This window comes from Rhamphochromis longiceps, linkage group LG1 (genome assembly GCF_057381845.1).
Source record: "Rhamphochromis longiceps isolate RC_006_pf linkage group LG1, R_longiceps_female_GT1.1, whole genome shotgun sequence".
NCBI lineage: Eukaryota > Metazoa > Chordata > Actinopteri > Cichliformes > Cichlidae > Rhamphochromis > Rhamphochromis longiceps.
In genome coordinates this window covers 11,254,702-11,277,046 of record NC_140557.1, presented here as the reverse complement: position 1 = coordinate 11,277,046, position 22,345 = coordinate 11,254,702, and the positions used below count along the sequence as shown (strand labels likewise).

The following is a 22,345-nucleotide window of genomic DNA, read 5'->3' as shown; positions in this document are numbered from 1 at the left end:
GAAAGTTAAAGTTCTTAAAAATAGTGACCTAGTAAATGGTCTTGTTAATAGAATTGCAGAAAGGCACTGCTTTGTATTAGTGTGTCAATTAGGGGGCTTTCACCAAATGCTGTAGGTATTTGTGGCTAGGATTCATTTCATTTCATTTTATTTATTTATTTATTTTGGGTATTGGAAGTTACATTATGTAAATCCAGCATAGTAAAAGAGATTCCCTAAATTATAATGTGGCTGTTTTGCATTAGCAAATTGCCTTCTATTTTTCAGTGTCTGCAGTTCTGCAATATCCACTAGAATAGTTGATAAAAGTTTTTTGTCTAAATTTGAATATATAACCTTTCTTCAGAAACTGCTGGCATTGATGTTTCTCAGTTTAGACATTGGGGAAGTGACACAAGATAAGATAATTTGTTAATAGTGAAAAAAGGCTTGTTTAATTAATGTTTTAATCATCTACAAAATATTGCTGATAAAATTTGCTTTAGCTTTAAAAGGCTTTTGTAAGGATGCTGCACACAGCTATCCTGGGTTTGTTTAAGCTATTACAGTAACAATGTAGCTTTTGTAAAGCTGTACCGAAGACATGAGCGAAAGATGTCCTTGCAATGAAACTGTCATACTTGTGCTGCAGGCACTGAAAATGAATGAAATGAGACAGAAAAAAGGAAAACACACACAAAACGGAACACAAAAACAAAAGGACATTCATAATGAAGGCACTGATGAAATTAAAGAATCATAAGGCTTCGTTCACAAGACAAAATCCCTTAGACTATTTTTCTTTCTTTATCATCCTAGGCTGAAAATAAAAAGAACAATAAGCACAAAAGGGTGTGACATCCTACGTGTTATAAATACACGGAATTGGAAAAATAATCTTGAATTAGGAGATCACAGATTTGTTTATTTCCATCTGAGAATCCACCCGTATACCAATAATTTTATACAAGAGCTTCTTACCAAATTATAGACGAGTCTATTCTAGCTTCGTTTGTATTAGTGTGCGCAAATTACGCAGTAGATCAGACTGATTACAGCGATGGCAAGCAGGGTCCTTGGTCTCTTCCAACAGAAGACAACATCATGTTTTAACAATGGGCATGTTGGCTACCTGTAGCCTTAACTTAAAAGAACGGGAGAACATTTTAAGAATGGAGAGAGCTTTCCCCTTTAAACAAGGTGGGCTGAGCTTATTTGCAGTTCTCGCTCCTATGGCAACCCAATAGATCAGCATCATGAATATTCACAATTCACCAAAACGCACCCTGACTATGGAACAGTGATGTCAGCGGTCCCTGGAATGCTTTACTGTATTTTTGCACGATTGTGTTGCGTTGTTTTATGAAAGCTGACAAGACGTCTTGTGAAAAGAGCATCCTTCGTCGTGCATGACCTTTCTCTGGTCTCTGTATCACCGTCCGTCGGCACGTCTCTCACATGCCACGCTAAGGTGACTTTCAGGCAGTTTTTCCACTTTTGCGCACAATGTCGGAACGGCACAAAGATGTACATCGAGGACGCAGTGGCCAAGCGGACCGCCCAGGCTGTGTGTGAGGACATATGCAAACTGTCAGGTAGTCTGATTATGAAAAAGAATATCCCTCATCTGTTTCAGCAGAGCCACGGCGGTCCGTGTCATGTGTAGCAGGCTTTCAGGGATTCAGATTAGCTCCAGACTGATCGCTCTCACAAACAGATAGGGAGCGCGGGGCTTGTGGCAATAACCAGTACAATACAGGCTAACAATCTGGATTTATTTAATATTTCCTGCGTGTTTCAATGTCATAATGGACAGGTTGCACTCCTCCATGCGTAAAAGGCTCTACAGTTTGCCACAGCACATTGGACAGAAAGCATCTATAATGGGTGAAGGAGAAGACGCAGACAAGGACACCCGGAGGAAGAGCATTAGGATGAAGCCTTTACCGTCACCGTCGCCGACCTCTGGAGGAAGCTGCAAAGGCATCGGCGAGACCAAAAGTGGGGAATCTGTGATCATGGAGACGGACATAGGGAGACCTATGAAGACCAGCTCAAATGGAGATTGTCGGAGATTTCGAGGCAGCCTTTCGTCCATCACAAGTCGACATGTGCACGACTCAGACTCTGCGGAGGAGAGACGCCTCATCACTGAAGGGGATGTTACCCCGAGCGAAGAGAGCCCCCCTGGAGCAATCGGTGACGGGCAGCCGGATCAAGGTGCGCAGGAGGCCAGCAGTGGCGCTGGCGGTGGTGCCCAAAATGATTCTCCAGACCAGCAGTCAGGGTTTATAAAGTTGGATGGCATTGATCAAATTCTGCCGGACGACGAGAGATTATATCAGGCTGGGTTCATACACAGACAGTTAGGAGCAATGCTTCAACCAGGGGTCAACAAGTTCTCCCTGAGGATGTTTGGAAGTGAGAAGGCGGTTGAACGAGAACAAGAGCGGGTTAAATCCGCCGGATTTTGGATAATTCACCCCTACAGTGATTTCAGGTAAATTTAGTCACATCACACTTGCTTATTTCAAAAGGGAAACGGTTCACAAAAACATGATGTTACTGTGATAGGCCCAGATGTTTTTCATGGTATGTCTCATTTACTGGGGCATTCCTCAGCTCAGAAGCCCATTTTTTTCCCTTTTTGCTAAATTTTCTACTAACCACCTTTCCACCTTACTCTTTCACATTTAAAGACTGTATCTCCAGTCCAAAACATTCACTTTTAAAAAATAGAATTCTTAGAATGAACCAATTTCACAGAGTAAATCAGATTTTTTTTTTCCGCATTCATTAGTTTTAGTGTATCGATATTGCTACAGAGGCCTGCCGACACATTTAGTTCTTACAGAAAAACCCATCACATGACACAACCCAGTCCCAATTAGGATTAAACCCTTCTTATATAATAAATTCTATATAGTATGAAATATTCATTCTTTTTGGAGGTTTCTTCAGCAGTTAGAGAAAATCTCAGCATGGAGGACATTTTTGCTTAAAATTCATGATTAGGTCTTCATTTAAATAATTTCTAAATTATTGTAATGCACTTTTCTTTGTACTTTAATTTAAAAATAGGGTTATTTTATTTTATTTACAGTTAATGTAAATCATATTTCAAGAGTAGTTTAGAAATGATCATGTTTGATTCCTCCTTCAGTGACAGCAAACATGAATGGAGGGAGACAGCACTCTCTTTCAGGCCTGCAGTTTACTCTGTGGTTTTATTGCCATTTTTTTTCATTTTTTTTTATTAGCCAAGTATCCCTGATTTATGGCTACACAGAGGCTGTTAACTAACAAGTAAGACTGGCTTCAATAGCCTTTTAAACCAAACTACATTCATGTATACTAAATGATACTGTAGCGTACAGGTGTGTATGTGAGTATTGGGTGGGCTTGGTAATGTGTTCAGTCACACACGTGCGCACACATGTGTGCACGCACACACACACATACATACAATAAAACACCCAGCACGCCCATGCGGGCGGTTTTATCCTTCAAGCTCGGGTCCTCTACCAGAGGCCTGGGAGCTTGAGGGTCCTGCGCAGTATCTTAGCTGTTCCCAGGACTGCGCTCTTCTGGACAGAGATCTCCGATATATATATATATATATATATATATATATATATATATATATATATATATATATATATATTTATTTATTTATTTATTTGCAGGTATACTCTACACTGTTGATGACTTTGTGTAAATCCAAACACACTTAGGACATGCCATCAGGATGATGTGAGATATGTATTAGACAGTTTGCCATTTTTGTTATGCTCCTCCCAGCTGGTTGTGTTTTCTCTGACCCCTCTGCTCTCTTACTCACCATGTTAAATGTCAGGTGAAGGGTGATTTAGTGCTTGGGGAGACTGTCCTGATACTGAAAGGTCAGAGATTTGGCCACTGGTTCTGAAGTGTCTTTGAGCAAGATCCTAAAACAAGATTACAAGTACTTATAAAACAAGTACTTGTTTGACTCTGTCATTGAGATCTGTCAAAATAAACAGATGCACTGAGAGAGAAGTAATTAAAAAAAAAAAAAAGAGGTCGCCACCCACTTGTTTGGGCTGTGATGATGGATACTGTATATTATCATAATTAAACATTTTGGTGATCTGAGAACCATTTGCTTGTGCCACGAGCACTCAGCACTATGATTTTGCAATCACTCAACTGTACAATTAAAACCACAGATGTGGCACGCAATCAGGACAGGGAAAAGCTAAGGCTATGCTTTATTTAACTCTGCATGGAGTGTTGCATATTTTGCTGTGACTAACATGAAAAAGACAAAGGACACATTTCATTTCTTTCATTTCATTTTGCTAAATTGTTTAATGGAGTCAATATCAAGAGAACCTTTTGTTTGTTTTTTTAAAACCAGTAGTCACATTTCTCAAAAAGCATTTCAGACCAATTTGGAAGCAATATGGGAAAACATAGCACATTAGGCCAGAAAGTCTGTTGCCACTGAGTCAGAGCTAGTATTTAATTTTTGACAAAGTGAAGCTGAAAGAAGACACATGAATGCCTACAACCTCAAAATCAGGAAAAAGGACAGTGCAAGATGACTGTAATTAAAGTACACAAGGAGATATCTGGGACCTTTTAATGGGCCTGGAGAGGAGAAGGGTCTCTGTGACTAAAAGTTTTATTCCCATGTCTGCATCAAAGCTTTGGCTGTATAAGCTCAAATTAGAGTGTCACAAGGAATCACAGTCATCACTGTAGCGGAATTCAGCAAAATCTCCTCTTGTCAAGTTTTGTATAACACTAAGAAGCAGGGGAGGAGCAATATCCTGCAAGGGAAAAAGGCAGATTAAAAATGGCATCATAATCCAATCTACAGCCTAATTTCCAGATCCAAAGCTGAACAGCCTCCTTCGATTCTGAGCAAGCAACTCACAGTGAGCAGATGCAGTCAGTTTCCCAGAGGGTGACCGAAAAAAATAAGACCGGTTTATCAATGTACCTTTTATATAAGGAAAAATATTAATGTTGTGATGGCTGTAAAATATATGTGGGAGTTTTATAGGTTATTTGAACAATACACATGATTGGTGCTGAGATTATTGCCTTTTATGTTCCAGTTCAGACTGGATTTTTTTTAGATATCCCTTCTGCAAGTTTTTTTCTTGTCTCAATCATGAAAAAGCGATAGAGCTGACACCTATCAATACAGCATGTCCTTGAAATAAAGAGCAATAAAAGTCATAGAATATTATAGACAGGATATTTTGGTGCTTGACTGACAGAACGACATCCCTCTCACAGAATGGCTCTTCTGTCTTCTTCTTATGATGGAAACCAGATGATTATTATTTTCTTACCTGTTTGCATAGAGCCTTTTGAAAAGAGTCTGTCAATGGAACAGCATTGTGGAGACTTCTACACAACTGATGAGGTGCAATATTAGTATGCAACCTTCTGATCAAGAAGAGCCTTTTAATTATCTAGCAATTCAGGGCCCACAGGACACATCTGTTGGAAACTCTTCTACAATTCCCTGGAGAAATCGAAAAGAAGATGTCATGCATTCAAACTTTATTTCTATTATTATTATTAAGCTTTGGAACTTTACCGCCATCGCATCCTCAGAATCAGGTCGGCTGTCCTGCAGTTTCTGTCAATCAGTTAAATCCCTTTGGAACAGTAAGGCAAATCTCTTCTGCAAGGTCCACTTTTGCAACAGCCTTTTATTCCTCATGTGCATTCAGTTGTGTTGTAGACAGCAGGAATAATAAATCTGAACTGACATGTTTTACAACTTTGCTTCTGATATTCTTTTGCAAAGAACATATAAGAGAGAGTAACCACCGTGCATATTAATGCAGAAATAAAGGTAAAGGGAGTCAACTTTTAGGCAATTTACAGCCTAGATAAAATTATACTCGTTGTTGCTGAAGGCATTTGCTGTATCTTACCATTTGCTATTTGTTAACTGGTTTTGGATTCAATGCTTGAGTGAGAATTTATTGCCACCCAATACCTCAAACTGATGACAGTAGAAAATTTCGCATATTATCATCATAGCTACAGTTAAACTGGCAACTAAGAACTCAGTGTACTTGATATGAGTAAAGCTGGTAGCTGTGCTGCCTCTACAGAAACTGTCTTTACACTTTGCAAGATATCAATGGAATAAGTATTTTCATCACTGTTCACTTCATGAATTCAGAGATATTTTTAAACGTTGTGCAGTTTAGCTTTACAGGTCTTATCAAGAATTAGCAGCCTTATCAAGCACTAGCAGCCACTAACAGCTGCTGGCTTTCTGTTGAGGATACAGCATGCTTACTGTACCAGTCTGAGTGCTCACATGCATTTCTGTGTGTACTATGTTTGTGTGTTGAGCGTAAGGGATCTGATTGAATAACAGCATTCTCTATTTCAGTCAGGTTCACTACAGTTAATTTGAGACTACATTTTGCCATTGATTTGTTTGGGTCTCATGGGACCTTCAGCTTTCCATCATTGGATGTATTGAAAAATGAGATGGAGCAACATACAGTACATGATTGGAACAACGATGACTCTCCTCCTTGTGGTGAGCGGGAGTCACACTCTTGGTGCCAGTTGCCTAAGGCCTGCATTTTTGTAGCCCAGTTTAATATGTTTTTGACATTCAGAGAGCAAAGTGTAAGCATAATATGTCACCAACCATTTCTTATTTTCTTATAGTGGTAATCTACATAGAAAGGTGGGGGGAAATGTCTGCTTCAGAAAGCATAGGATAATGACACCATTTCTCTTTCAGTCTCCATTAAATAATTCCTTCTTTAATGTAGTGATGGTAAAACATGGGGATTACAGATGGTTCTGGCTTGGCCTGAAAGTGGGGTAATCAAAATAGGCTTCTGTGCTCAGCCACCAATATTGGGAGCCAAGAGATTATTACAGCACAATTTATTTAATGGAGGGAGCCCAGGGAGGATGTGCGTGGCCGGTGGGTGGAAGGTTGCCTGTCATAGTGGCAGAATGATTGAACGGTGCTGCATGACCTCGCCAGGCACACTTGTGTGGGAGTGTTTAATCAGGACACATGACCACAACTGTGGAAGAATGGCCCTTTTTTTTCGCATTGCATTTTTTCTGCACCTGATATGGCATTTAATTCAGCTTTATGTATTAGTCAGAGTTTAATCTTGGCAAAGTGATGGTATTGTTGTTGAGGTGAGATTATATCGATTGTCTGGACATCACGTGCATTTTGAAAATGGGAAAGCTTGTTGGAAATAGTATTTGCTTAGTACCACATGTGACCCAGCTGGTATGCTTGACGTGGGCCCTTCCTGGTTCACCATCCTTCAATGCAGCATCAGTTTATAATCTCTCCAGGTGGATGCACAAATCTAGCCAGCCAAGGCACACTTTTCTCTTTTAACATTTCAGTGTTGTTTTTCTTGACTTGACAATTGTGATTGTTGTCCTACTGACCAGAGGTAAATACAGTCCCCGACCGCCATATTAAGCGCACCTATTCTACTGGTTGTTAATAGAAATGTTTGGAAAATAATAAACATATGTAGTGTCACTGACCTATAAGTGCATTTTGCTAAAGTTCAAATTAAGCATCAGAATGGGAAAGGAAGGTGATTTAAGTGACTGTGAACAAAGCATGGTTCTTTGTGCCAGATGGGCTGGTCTGAGTACTTCAGAAACTGCAGATCTACTGGGCTTTTCCTACATAACCATCTCTAGGGTTTACAGAGAATGGTCTGAAAAAGAGAAAATATCCAGTGTGTGGCATGTCAGAGGAAAATGGCCACACTGCTTTGAGCTGATAAGACAGCAAAAGTGACTCAAATAATCATATGCTATATTCATAAGAACTTCTATATAAGAGCTTCTCTGAATGCACAACACGTTGAATCTTGAAGCAAGTCGGCTATACCAGCAGAAGACCACACTGGGTGACACGCCTCTCTGCTAAAAACAGGAAGCCAAGGCTCCAATTTGCACCTGGTCTGATGAGTCTTGATTTCTGCTGCAACATTTAGATGGTAAAATCAAAAATTGGCATAAATAACATGAAAGCGAGGCTACATCTTGCTATGTATTAGCAAGTGGTGGTGGTGTAATACTGTGGGGGATATTTTCTTGGAACACTTTGGGTCCCTTTAACACTTGACCACACAGCCTATCTGAGTGTTGTTGTTGTTGACCATGTCCATCCTTTTGTGAACACGGTGTATCCATCTGAACACGGCTTCCAGCAGGATAATTCATCAGATCACAAAGTTCAAATAGTCTCCACCTAGCATCTTGAATATGACAGTGAGTTCACTTAACTCAGAATGCCTTCACAGTCACCAATTCTCAATACAATAGAGCACCTTTGGGATGTAGTCAAACAGGAGATTGGCATCATGGATGCCAACAAATCTGGAGCAACTGGATGATGCTATCATATCAAGATGGACCAAAATCTCGGAGGAATATTTGACGAATTGAGGAAGTTCTAAAGGCAAAGAAGAGTTCAACCTGGTGCTAGCAAGGGGTAACAAATAAAAACCTAATAAAGTGTCAGGTGAATGTAAAACATTTTTGCTTTTCACCATAGAGAGAATATGTTCTTAAATGGGTGTTTTACACAAGCTTTCCAAATGCCTACCTTCTATGTAACGTATGAATTATGTTCAAGGGGTGAAAGTCAATATTTAGGAAGTGATAGTAACTCTGATGATTTACAGTGACAGTTTACTATAGTCTTCATTATTTTTATCATTCTTTGTTTTGAACGTGGCAGATTGACAGTTATTATTCAAACAGTTGTGCTCATGATGCAATCAGTGCTGTTCAAAAAAGCAGTCACCAAAAAAAAAACACATTAGGTACTGTAGGTGTAATCTTCAAAGGAAACCCAACAGGGCATTCTTTACTTTGATTATAGGTAATGCAGTGACACAGCCTTGAAAAATGAAAACTCTAAAAACAAGAAATCACTTGGTTTCTAGCAATCAAGCAGACACAGCACAGTGTATTTTATGGGAAATGTCAGCATGTTTGGAATTGCTAATTAAGACTTCTTGGATTTAAACACTTCCTGTAGGCTATCACTTCTCTCTGATGTCTCCTATTGAGCATTCAGGGACACTTTTTATACAGACCTGAGTAAAATACTGTTTGCAACTGCATTTCTTAGTCTGTGCTTTTCTATTTAAGTGCCATGTGTTTCGGATTCATTAATTTTACAATGCAATGAGGTTTCAAGGGGAAAAGAAAGCCATCCTTTTGTACCCCAAGCTCAATGACTTCCTGGTGTTTTATTTTATCCCTGAAATTACCCAAAGACTTTATTTATCATTTTACATATAATGGCAACTAAAACATGAACAGTGTATTCATGTTGAAGCACCAACCCTCTCATTTCTCCTCACAGAGATTCTGTTATTTGTAGTACATACAGATTGACCTTTTAAGCCCTGCCTGCGTCCCAGGTGGATCCACCCCTCGCCATCCTTCTGAAATTGAATTGAAACAGTCATCAATGCAGTACTCTGGGGGATGGACGCAATAAAAATAATGATTAATAATTTAATCAGAGATGCTAGTCATTAGAGAATCAACTACACAGATAAATTCTGTTAACTTCAGACTTAATTAGTAGAATATGCAAAATAAAACAGTAGGTTTAGGTGGATCAGGAGAATGACCATGTAAAGGTGACAGTTATACCATAATACAACATATTATAGGGACATTCAATACGTTTTATGTCACAGAAGATGAGGGTTTGTGTCTTACAAGATCAAATATCGAGATCACCTGCGATTGGCATTATCCCATTGCTAACATAACTCATTCACTTCAAGTTACCACTATATAGTTGAAGCTTCACAAATGTATAGAAGGCTAAAGTGCTTATGAATCAGTAGAGAGGAAATACTTACCTGGATCAATGTGCTTGGCCTGGCCCTGCCACATGCTGGGTGTCTCAAAGACTTTGACAAATGGCTGGATTATGAGACAGGCACTGGTGAGAGACAGATTGCTCACTCCGCTCTGCTATAGGGTGATTTATCTGCACCATCTCACAGAAGATATCACATCCCCTTTTTCTCCACACCAGTTTTGGCCATAACAAGTTACTCAGTTTTCAATCGCACAGAGGCTCCAGCAAAGTTAGCAGGTATAAAGCTAAGTCCTGACCATGTCTGGCATCTAGAAATTACAGAGCTAAGAAAAAAACAAAAAAACAACAACAAAAAAAGGATAAATCCTGCACATAAGCCTTTGCTTACTCACGCAAACCAGTGAAAATCAGATACAATGTAGCCTCTGAGATTTAGTTTCATTTCATGCTGAGGAGTTTCCAACAGCTTTAAAGCTTTATTGACTTTGGTCTTATTTACCTCTACTTTTTATGTTTCCAGAAACAAGAGCTTTAAAAAATAAAGATAAGGTGATCAATTTGCATCTATATTATGTCCTGAAGACTTGGATGTTTCCTAAAACTGCTCCATTCCCTGGTTAATCTATCTTGTTGGTTGTCCAACTGCTTATTTTCTGTCACTGTTTTTACATCTTATCTCTACTGTGTTTTTTTTGGGGGGGGGGGGTTTCATGCTCCTATCCTCTCACCCTTTGACCTCCGAATGGAGTTAGATACTAATGTTTTTTTGTTTTGATTTTTTGTGCGAGTTTTTCTTACGCCATGTTTGAGTAGCAGCTTGCAAAGTGATGAAAACTTTGGCCCAGCACTGGTGCAATCCTGCAGTAAGGTCATGAAGTAATGGTGTACACAGTGACCAGTTACAGGTATTATAGTCACTCGATTATCGTAGCATCTCATCTGTGGTGAGAGAAAACCCATTGCTCCATCTCTCTCCAAGTCCCACTTCTTTATTGATGTTAGGTTCTTGCTTGTAGTGAAAAGAGGTTTTGAATTCATTTAAGGGGACACTGGCCAATGTTTACTCTGTGTCTGGCTGTCAGGAGACTCCTTTGACATGACATTAAGGACCCTATGGGAGATAACAAGGCATCATGATAAAACACAGACGCAATTAGTGGCAGGATGACAGTCTACAAAGGAGATAGTGGCACATGCTAGTAGGATAAATGCATGCTCATGACACAGCTCATACTCATAGAGTGCTCTCTGTCCTCTCTTTGCCATTTACATCCCTGTCACTCTCTCCATTTTCTCCCATTGAAGGTCTACTTTTTTGTTGACTTTAGACCACCCATGTATAGTTCTTCTTCTTTCAGAGAACAGGTTGCACTTTTTGAGCTTGGGAAGACTCTGATCCCAGTGACACCGAAAGATAGTATAAAAGACAGACTTGGCTAAATCAGAGCAGATGTATGAAATATCTTGACTGAGCATTTTTCTCAGTGGGCTATCTGATTACATCTGGTCAGTTTGCAAAGTGGATCTGGTGATTCTGTGATTTAGTCAGAGCTTTCAAGAGTATACTTTAGAGCTATTGAAACATCACAGCAAATTTAGGCTGGACATATCTCAGTGAGTGGCTCTGGGGCATATTCTTAAATGTCTGGAACTGACACTGCAGCATTTATAAAGTTTCCCTAAGATGCTTAGCCAGGTTAGGGGCTTTGGAATTTGAATGGAGAAGAAGTGAAACGAAACAGGAATTATTGCATTACTGAAGTGTTTAAATTCCTTTTGAGCTATTTACAGAGAATGATCGATATATATGCTGTTTTTGACTGAGGTAACCTACATTATTATAGTGCCTCTTTTAATTATCTCCCAAATAATGCATTGCATACTTTAAGATAATAAACTGAGCAAATGAAATATCTTAACATACCTAAACAGAGTTTGACCTATAAATGAAAAAGTCCGCACCGAGTTTGGGAGCTGATGATTGCTGGTAATGTTGATCAATACAGGGTGCGTTTCCTCATATAAAGCTAATAAATGATATCCAAGTGTTGTGAAGTGCTATTGAAAGTGTTTATCAATTTCTGAGAGCAGGCTATATTCCATTGATTAGAATTTGGGAAGTCGAGGTTACATTTGCCTGTGTCTACTCGTAAAGGGCTATAGTTCTTCTCTTTTAAGAGTTGTTTACTGCAGCAGTTATGACATTGTCTAAAGCATAATCTTTCTTATGTGTGTTCAGTAACAGTCCCAGATAGTTTTAGAGCTGAATGAAAAAATCACCCCCTGTACCCTTAGCTTGATGTCCCACCAGAAACACTACTAGCAATCTTATTTATGGATCTCTTTTAGTGGCGTAATGCTGACCCCTTTTAGTTGATTTTACTTCTCCTCTACCCTTTGTAGGCATTTAGTAAATCCCTGTTTTCTCTTAGCCTAAGTTTGGGGAGATTTGCTTCTACCTCTGATGGAATCTTCTTAGCATAGGTCTGATAAAACTGCGTACCTCACCTAAATATAGCCTCTTTTAACTGCACAGCCCCAGTGTCAATGATGTGCTTGCAGTATGCCTACTGGCTGTGCTTAGCAAAGACAGCACCGTTATGACAGTTCATTGGAGCGGGTGACAACAAAAAATAGGTTTAACCCTTTTAACCTGATTTTTTTTCTCCTAAACACTTAAATCTTGCTGTGTTTGCCAACTGGCTTGTTTAAGACCAGTGGACTATGCCTTTATGGGCAGTAAACAGGCCTTTTTTGTTGCTGATGTTGTTCTCCTGTTATTTGTGAAAGGCTTTACCATAGATTGCATTTCCCTTTGGCTAAGCATAGCTTATGATTTTTTTCTGTTTCACAAGAGCTTTTCATGCTTAATTTCCATTCACACTCCGTGTTCACTAATTCACAACTGGCAGTGGACTAAGAGAAGCTGTTGCTCTGTCAGTTATCATGTGAGTTTAAGTTTAATATATAACTGTTCTGTTAAGTTGGTCCTATGACATTTAATCACACCTAAAATACAGCTCCCCTGCTATGAAACACCTGCATTTCTTTTGTTCAGGAGAGAAATATATATATTGTTTTTCATTATTTTCAAAACCAGAAAAAAAAAATCTGTCATAGTACACTGCATTACGTTTACATTTACCAAGATTAAAACACATTAAGGACCATAGGATTTAGGGTGATCTATTTCCAGAAATTTATTTGAAGAGTTTTCTATAACTAAGGTCCCAGGTTTCTACAGTTACTCAGAACTGCCATATCAAATATTGGTCCACAAAGGCTTTTTTCATGTTTAAGCGACAGTCATTTTTCTGTATTTCTGGAAAAGGGAGAAGTGAATGAAAGACTTTCAGTGTGTTACAATCTGTAATTAAATCCTTCACACTACACCTCAAATGCTTCCTTTATCAGACGACACTGTAGCACAAACACAATTTATTTTGGTATGTGCCCTACAAAATTATAAATTAAACATTAAGTAAGTGGATAGAAAAAAAAGTGCTCCAATGTCTAGTCTGTAGAAATTGAGAAAAGGTTTTTAGATAGCAAGTCTTGTTTCAGACTAACTATACAGAAATAAGCTTTCCCTCAACAAAATCATGGCAGTAATGAATGTTCAGACTCATGGTCATTTAAATAATAATGTTTTTCATGACCTCCAGAAGGACAATTTTTACAGTCAGAAAAATAGGTTAGAGTGGGTGGTTTGGTGGTTAAGTGGTGAGGATTAGATGATGAACACCGTGATTAAACTCTCCTTCTTACATACATTCAACGCTTCTCACCAACACAGTGATAATCTCTCACCTTAGCCAAGTAATCTTAATGGTTATATGGGTCAACAAACCAGTTTTAATATATATACTGTGGGATTAGTGGGTTTAAACTGCTTAGCTAATGACAGATTAACAGCTTCAGTGAAATAACTCATACTGTATATGAAAACATACAAACTGACATTTCCACATGGAAGAAAAATCTTCATGTTGTCTTACACACCTGAAGTTTGTATTGAAAGAGTGTATAGCTCTGCAGTAATCAGATTGGACTGATATAGGGACTGACATTTAAAGCTAGTTCCTTTTCCAGCACTTGTCTTGTCTTTACTGACCACTCAAAGTGCTTTACAGCACAAGCCACATTCACATTCACAAACTGTAGAGCCATTTATCTATCACACTCACTCTCACTGGAGTAGCTGGGGATCAAAAGCCTTCCGATTCTGACACGACAGTCAATCCGATTGTATGGGATCCATCATTTTCTCAGCATGGTAGCCAGCAGATAGATATTTCTACAATCAAAATGTAAACAGGTGCGCAGACGTGCACACATACAAAATTATGAACATTTGCTCCCTGTATATTCAATCCCATACTGTATATACTCCATTTTCGTATCCTAGCCTTGTGCCTCCTCAATTTAGATATAAGCTACTCTGAAAGGTAAGCGTGTGTACTGTAAGGCTGTTTGTGGTGGCTCTCATAGTCCCTTTCAGGTAGCCTGGCTGGCAGGGTGAGGAGAATGAGAAAGGCTTATTGTGTAGTCAGATGCACTCTAAGGGTGACAACATGTTCCTGCTGTCCCTGGTCACCCCACCGGAGAGCATAGTGGTCTGTGACTCTGTCCCTGCAGACAGCAAAATGTCAGGGCTCCCTTCATCGGTACAGTGAACTCTGAGCATCATAACAAGCTAGGTGTGAGCTATCCCACGGCTATATTTTTTAGTTTTTAAAAAAATGCTTTTCTAGACTAATTAATAAAAAATATACATATATGTTTTACACACACCCATCAGACCTGCCTTCCTGTTATTTACATTTTTTGTCATGCAATCTCTGATACTCCTCAGCGGTCATGTAATTGCTCATAAAATGTGATCGCTGGCCACATATTTCCATAATTTGCTATAAACTTATAAGGCACTTTGTCACTGTTTTATTCTTTGTGTTTTACAAAAGACTAATTCATGTAGAACTGATGTAATGGACTCAGATCCAGACATAGAAGTAGTATTTCTTTACTGAATAAAACTTTTAATTTTTTGACATTTAGAATGGATTTCACACCTTGCTAGTTTTACATTTTTGTTTGTGCTTACGTGTCCATAATAGCCGCAGCATCAATCGGGAGCACCTTAACAATCATGTAACAAAATAAAAGCACTGCTAACCTAGCAATACTAGCTGACTTCCTTTTGCTTTTATTTTAAAACAGGTGGTATCCCATCACACAGGTGAAAATTCTGATTTTCTGTGCACATACAGATATGAGATTGTTTAATGCCTTTGAAATGTCCGTCTAACATCCCAGGCTCACCCAACTATATTTATAGAACAATGTCTCCTATGTCAGGGTCCTAGTGCATAATAAAACACAGTAAATGGATCCTTGCTATGTTTAGGTGGCCTGACCTCCATTAGAAGGCAGCTACAAGACTGAAAAAGAGAAATCATGAGCATTCATTCATGCATGCATGAACAAACATGCACATAAACATAGTCTATTGATAGAGACACACTGAGATCATGGAGATTTTTACACTGCTCTTTAAAAGTAACTGCTTATCCCAAAATATTGTATTGGGGCAAAATCAATAATTATCAGAGTCAAGATTTGCTTTTTATTTGTATTTTCTTTAATCAATGATTGTATCAATAGTGATAAGTGAGGTTTGATCAGACAGGTGTCAGCAGTACTTGGACAATTATCAAGTCTATATCTCTATAGCTTGCTTTCTCCTTTTCTCTGTAGCTAAAAGATACCCAGTTAAAATTCTGAGTGCATTTACAAAGCGCCTGCTTTGTCTGGTCAAAGTCCATTGTCCATTTGCCTCATATTTAGATTTATTTATTGTGCAGCAATATTTGCTCTTAAATCTGCTTAAGCATGTTATTATTGACATTGTACAGGCAAAGCACCACTCTGGCTGAATCCAGCTTCACAGACTTATTAGTATGGCTATAGACCTTTAGGCTCAGTTTCCCAGACATGGACTAATCTTAGTCCAAGGCCTTAAACATTTTAAACAGAGGTGTTCACTGAATTTATTTGTTAGATGGTACTAATTCAAAAAGTTGTCGTAAATGTTGTTATTATGGCATGAAAACCAGTTTTCATGCATGTTTTACAAACATGGAAAAAAGAAAAAACATTTCCTTTAAGCTTTCATTCATTGATTTTTATTTTTTCCTCAAAATTATAATGTTTGATCAGTTATAATAAAAACAGTCTTGCCTTTGTCGAGGAAATGAACTCAATCTTGAATTTTAAGAAAAATTTGTGTGTCTTGCTGCACCTTCATGACAAATATAAGTAGTAAAATGAAAGTTACAAATACTGTAAGACAAAAGGAAAACTTTATTTCATGTAAATAATATTTAAATTGTTTGATATTGGGGAAACATGGCAGTATGAAGCACAAATGCCTTTACCAATGTTTGCATTTCTTCCTTCAAAGTTTTACTTGTCCTTCTGGGTTTCAGTCTTAATGTGAGCACACAGTGGTGGCAGGGTCGGTCTAAATATAACTCCACTTGACAACAATCTGGAAAAGTAGATACCCTTTTACTTTGAAGAATTCCAATTACTGTCACTGTTTCCTCAGTGAATGTGTCTGTGTGCGCAATGCACATAAAACTGAGATGTAGTGTACATATCTGCATGGCGTAGAACTGTCTAAACACATTACAAACCTCATAACTGCTTGTGCTATTTTTGAAGAAACATTTTAACATTTTCACCCAGACTGATGTAAATTCTATCCATAGATGTGTGCATCAGAGATTGTGGGCTCAGACATAACAATGAGAATAAGAAATAGGGATACTATATTGCAAACAGCAGTGATTTCCAATGTTTGCTTTTCTGCTGCATCAATAAAAGTTTTTTGACTTGTGTACAGTTAAAAGGACTCAAACTGCTGCAATGTGAAAGATCAGTGAATATATTACAGGTGTGTAATGACAATATGTGCTTAATCACACATATGTCTCATATTTCTTAGAGAAATTGTTGTTTTAGTTGTAACTGTTTATCAAAAGAAATACAGAAACAAATAACAGGACAAATCTTACATTTTTGATATTGGTATATCTAACTTAACATGATTTGGACAAGGGATGTTTTTTGGATGTGACTGTGTGATTCTGTGGAGCAGCAATTCACTGTAAACACTGGATATATTTACTGAAACATACTGAGAATAAATCATGAAATCTACCGATTTTAGCTCCAACAAAGAAGTCAAACAGCAGTAATTTATTGTTGTAATTTAGCGAGCTTTCAGTAAAAATCTCTATCCTATCTTGTTTATATATGTAGCATCCATTCTTCTTCATTTTTATAGCCTTGCTCTTGGTGTAAGTTTTGTCCAAAGACAAATTTTTATGGCCCAGTTAGAAGTGGGTGGGTAAATCACCAATCACTGCATCAATGCACAATGATTCAATTACTGAGCCAGCAGAGTGCGCAATTTATATCCAAACTCTCTGGTTTGGAAGATTGACGAGGTCACAGTACAGTTTTTAATTAACAGTTAACCTCCGCTGACCTTTGAGGTGTGATTTAGAGGCATGCCTACACACATGTTTTCATATCAGGCCCCCTTTTTGTCATGGATACATATTGGCTACGTTCATAAGTGCAGAGTTTATTAAACCATTATTACACCATGTTCATGTAAGCTTGCTAAACACTACATACATAGTAATAAAAGCTTAAAATAGGTCAGTGATGAGAGAGAAGGAAAGGCAGGGACTCTGACAGGTAAAGGGAACTGGGTGATGTTAAATGCTGTCAGTGTGTATGCCCCACAGGTTTAATATCAGAAAGAGGAATTCTAATAAGTAAGTTGGATGAAGCAGTTGAGTGTTCCAAAGGGAGAGAGAATGGTGATTGGACCATTCAGTTTCCTTTCACATGTAGGTTAAGGAAACAGAGGTGAGGAGATGCTGGCTGTTTGTGAACAGTTAGTGAATCAGAAAGTGCAGAGGTTTAAGGGGAGTGACGGAGAAGTATGTATGGTTGTTATAGGACAGGTATCAGGGCAATAGAGGAGATCCAAGACGTAGAGATATATTGATAGTGGATACACTGAACAATAAATATGGAATGAAATATGGAGCTGCCAGATGGAAGAAAAAGAGGCCACACATTCCTTTTCTTAAAGTTTTATCTAACACAGAACAAATGTTGGTCTCCTCAGTTCATCAAACATGCATATTTTATTTGACTATGCCTTTTGCTGTATATGTATATGTCAGCCCACTTTAATACTCACACTATAAGTTAAAAGAAAATGACACTATCGATATGTACAAAATGTTGTCGTCTTTTATTTTGTTTGCAGGCAGTTAAATTGTGCAGTTTATAGAACATTCACTCTGTGAAAGACAAACACAACAAAGTTACCTCATATTTTTATATTCTGACTTTGTTATTCATTATATTTCTGCATTTCTCCATGTCTCTCACCAACAAGGTTTTACTGGGATTTGACCATGCTGCTGCTGATGGTTGGAAACCTCATCATCATCCCTGTGGGCATCACCTTTTTCAAGGATGAGCACACCCCCCCGTGGATTGTGTTCAACGTTGTCTCCGACACCTTCTTCCTCATGGACCTGGTTCTTAATTTCAGGACGGGTATCGTCAAGGAAGATAACACAGAAATCATCTTAGATCCGCAACAGATCAAGATCAAGTACTTGCGGAGCTGGTTTGTGGTCGACTTCATATCCTCCATCCCCGTAGACTACATCTTCCTCATTGTGGAGACGCGCATTGACTCGGATTTCTACAAGACGGCACGCGCCTTACGCATTGTCCGTTTTACCAAGATACTAAGCTTGCTGCGCCTCCTGCGCCTCTCTAGACTCATTCGCTACATCCACCAGTGGGAGGAGGTAAGAAATCATTTTCAGGCTGTTAAACTGTATGTGAACAGGTCTGAAGAAAGTTTAGTTTATAATGTGTATCTTGTGAACTGCTTTATATTGTTACTGAGAAAACAGTATTCTTCATGGAGTAAAATTTTTTTAGCATACTACATCATTTGCAGTGATCATCATACAAGCATATTAGTTCATGAAGATAGTTAAACAGACAGGGATTCATTTCCCTAAGTCCGATTGCAATTCAGATTCTATTTCTGTCCTGGGGAGCTACTGCAAAGATGTTTGCTTCCCCTTTTCTTTCAGGAAAGAAATATGGATGGGTGCTGCGTCTGATTGCATCCACCCTTGAAAAGAGAAAAGAGACTCTTTGCTGTGTACCAGTCACCAATAAGTTGATGAAGGCAGGATGTTGATTAGCATTTTCCCACTGTGTGCCCGTCCTAGCAGTGGAACCCCAGAGTCCAAAGAGGCAGTGCTGCAGTACAAGCATGATTATGATTGTGGCAATAATTAGAAAAGTTCCAATTACTCTCACTGGATGAATCTTCTTGTTTAGTCTCATAGGTAAAAGGTGCAAAGTGAAGCATCAGAATCTCAGCATGGAGTCAACAGAAAGACACTCTATGCTGCTGCTCTGCATCATTGAGGAATTAGCCATGCAAAGGAATATTTCAGCTACAAGTCAGACCGTGAAATTCTAGGAACAACAACACTTAACAGATGTGTCGTCTAAATGAAATTATCTCCACAGAACTGAAGTGTGTCTCTTTGTTTAGTTTGGGGAAATTACTTTTGTGTCCAGGTACTTTCCACTTGATCAAAGAATTATTATTATTTATTTATTTTTTTAATTTAAAGTAAAGAAAAGTTGATAAGGCATTTTCACTGATTTAAACTCTAAATTTAGCTTGTTATGTTTAGGTTTTAAAAGTACAATTGCTGTGAGAAGTTTACATCTACTCATCATCTGCATCATTGTCATGGTAATTTAATTAAGTTGTTAATTAAATTAAGTCGTTTAATGGTTTCTTTGAACTATTCTTTATCCAGGATGGAATGAGTGTACAGCATGTATCTTTAATAACAAGAATCACAAGTTTGAATTTATTTTGGATCTTTTAAATATTTTGCTGTTACCACGACAACCATGCCCGTGATGAATATATATACGCAAGTTACTGGGAACATTCTTTTTACATATACATAAAAATTAATGCCAAAACTTAAAAATAATTAAAATAAATCTGCTCGAGAAAAGTTAATAAAAGAACATCTTATCTTTAAGAGTTTGAATAAAAGGGAAATCCCAGCATAGTGTTTTAGTTAGGGCTACAGCGTGCCATTGGAGCAGCTTGGCAAGTTGTGGCGTCACTTCTCCAAGTTTCTAGAGCTGGAGGAAATACTGTAGCTTGTGATTACTATAATTTTCATATTCATCAAAACATTCAGCAACCGCTTGTGCTCTATGTATGGGACCAACTCCACTAGTACTCTGTTTAGCTCGAATTCATTCAGAAATATCTGCATTTGGGCTTCAATATAAATCAATAAACAACAACAACGAGAATAATAATCATAATCAACTAACTAGTGAACTAACTAGTAAATCAAAGAATGTTTCAGAAATCACCTTCTTATCCAAGATAAAATCTTGAGATCATAATTTTTATTTTTGTTTATCGCTTTTTGTTTTATTGTGCATCTTTTTTTCATATTCAACTTTATCCAATACAATATTACAAATAAACACTATTAGCTTATTTGCATAGATTGTAAAATTCACCACTGGAGTGTTACTTGTTGGGTATGTTCAGCTGACTGTGTAGCAATTGGAAACGCTGAAAATGCTCACATCAATCTATATCCAGACCTTTCACCATGAATTGGGAAGTTCCTGGTTTTCAAATATTTAGCTGGATAGAGCAGCTGGATAGAACAGTGTATATAAGTGTGATGACATTAATCATGCAGAGCCTCTGTGATGCCATTTCAAAGGGAGGAAAAGTTCAAATAAATCACTGGGGGAGGATTCCTTTGTCACCCTGTGTCTCTATGCATGCCTACTGCTGTGCTTCTGAACTTAAAATGAAGGCAGGAATACATGTATTACAAGCTAACCTTGATTTGAATAGCTCGGACAGTGGGCTGTTACATGTTCAGCCTATGCAATGAGATAACAGAGAAAACATGGGGTAAGAAAGGGAGGGAAGAGGGAAAAGAATAAGGAATAAAGGAGGATTGAATAAAACATCCTTCTACCTGCAGAACTTGCTTTTAGCCATGGGCCACTGATGTAATGCACCACAATCTCAATCTAGGAATTTTGCATTACTGGAAGTATTGGAAAACAGACTAATGGGAGAAAAAATATCCATAATGATGTGAATGGGAAAAACTTACAAGGACACTGCAAGTTACTGATGACTGCAGAATCTAAAACCATTGAAACAATACAACAACAAAAGGGGGCATTACACTCACAGAGCCAGTTGCCATTTAGATTTTCTGTTCCTGTGTAGGTGGTGTATGTGTGCGGATATTGTGTGTGAGCGTTTGCTGATGAATGCTAGTTAGGCAGACAGAGTGAAAGGCCAGCTTTGCCTCAGCGCCAGAGTACTCCAGATGAAATCTCACTGAAATGTCATCTGTCACTGCAGAATAACTTGTCGCCGAGATCTCACCACCCAACTGACTTTTTGACTTTTCCTATTGGCAGCTACATTCCAAACAAGGTGTATGTATTTTATCACCATTTGAATATTTTGGTAAACATCGCACTGACCTTATTCCCCCTTTGTCTATTTACCTACATATTGAACTTTGAAAGACTATAAAAGTGGAAAGAAGCACACTCAAACACTAACAAAACAACCACAAAAAAGGTAATATTTGTCCTTGTTTACAGAATCGAGGCAGAATCCTTTTGATCCATGAAAATGTGCAATTTTTGCCAATAAGTGCAATAAATGCAATTCAGCATTGCTCGGCACTCTAAATGTGGCACGATGAGATGTGTAGTAACATAGCAGAAGCTGCAGACCTGTGATGCCCCAATGTCCTCCGAAAGGCAAAGCTGATTTATTTCACTCATATTTCACAAGTGTCTGCAAGCTAGAAATAGTTCCACACAAATTCATTTGGTTTGTTATTGTTTGAGTTTCATTTCCTCTTCTGTAAGAAGTCACGCAGAGGACATTTCTTCTGGGAAGTGCTGGATACAGCTCAGTGAACTCTACTGCATGGTTTAATGCCTTGAAGAGTGATACTGTGGGGAACAAGTTTTTAAAATTAGAATCTTTTTTCCATGTACTGAATTGCAGTGGATGATGCTTTTTTAGGAATCAGAAGAAGACAAAGGAATATAATCATACCAAAGGACATAAACAGAGGTATGGTTCAGGGTGCAGCAAAATTTTTTTTTTTAAGTGTATTAAAAGTAAGGTGTTTTTAAGACATAAAAAATAAATGGATAAAATCTTATTCCCAGAGCTATCAGATTACTTCCAGACAAATTGCATAAAGGGACTAACTTAACTAAGTCATTTATTGCTTCACATCACCCCTTTAGAAAAACCGATTTGCTTTATTGTGACCT

General features: G+C 38.1%; 1 protein-coding gene across 1 annotated transcript in view; it reads left to right on the top strand.

Annotated features, from left to right (window-relative positions):
* The first annotated feature begins 969 nt into the window (after positions 1–969).
* Positions 970–22,345, top strand: part of hcn4 (hyperpolarization activated cyclic nucleotide-gated potassium channel 4) — a 75,178-nt gene continuing 53,802 nt past the window's right edge. The window contains exons 1-2 of the mRNA XM_085381889.1: positions 970–2,479; positions 18,336–18,759. Of these exons, the coding sequence (XP_085238015.1) occupies positions 1,788–2,479; positions 18,336–18,759 (1,116 nt within the window). The 5' untranslated portion in view covers positions 970–1,787. The remainder of the gene's footprint in view (positions 2,480–18,335; positions 18,760–22,345) is intronic.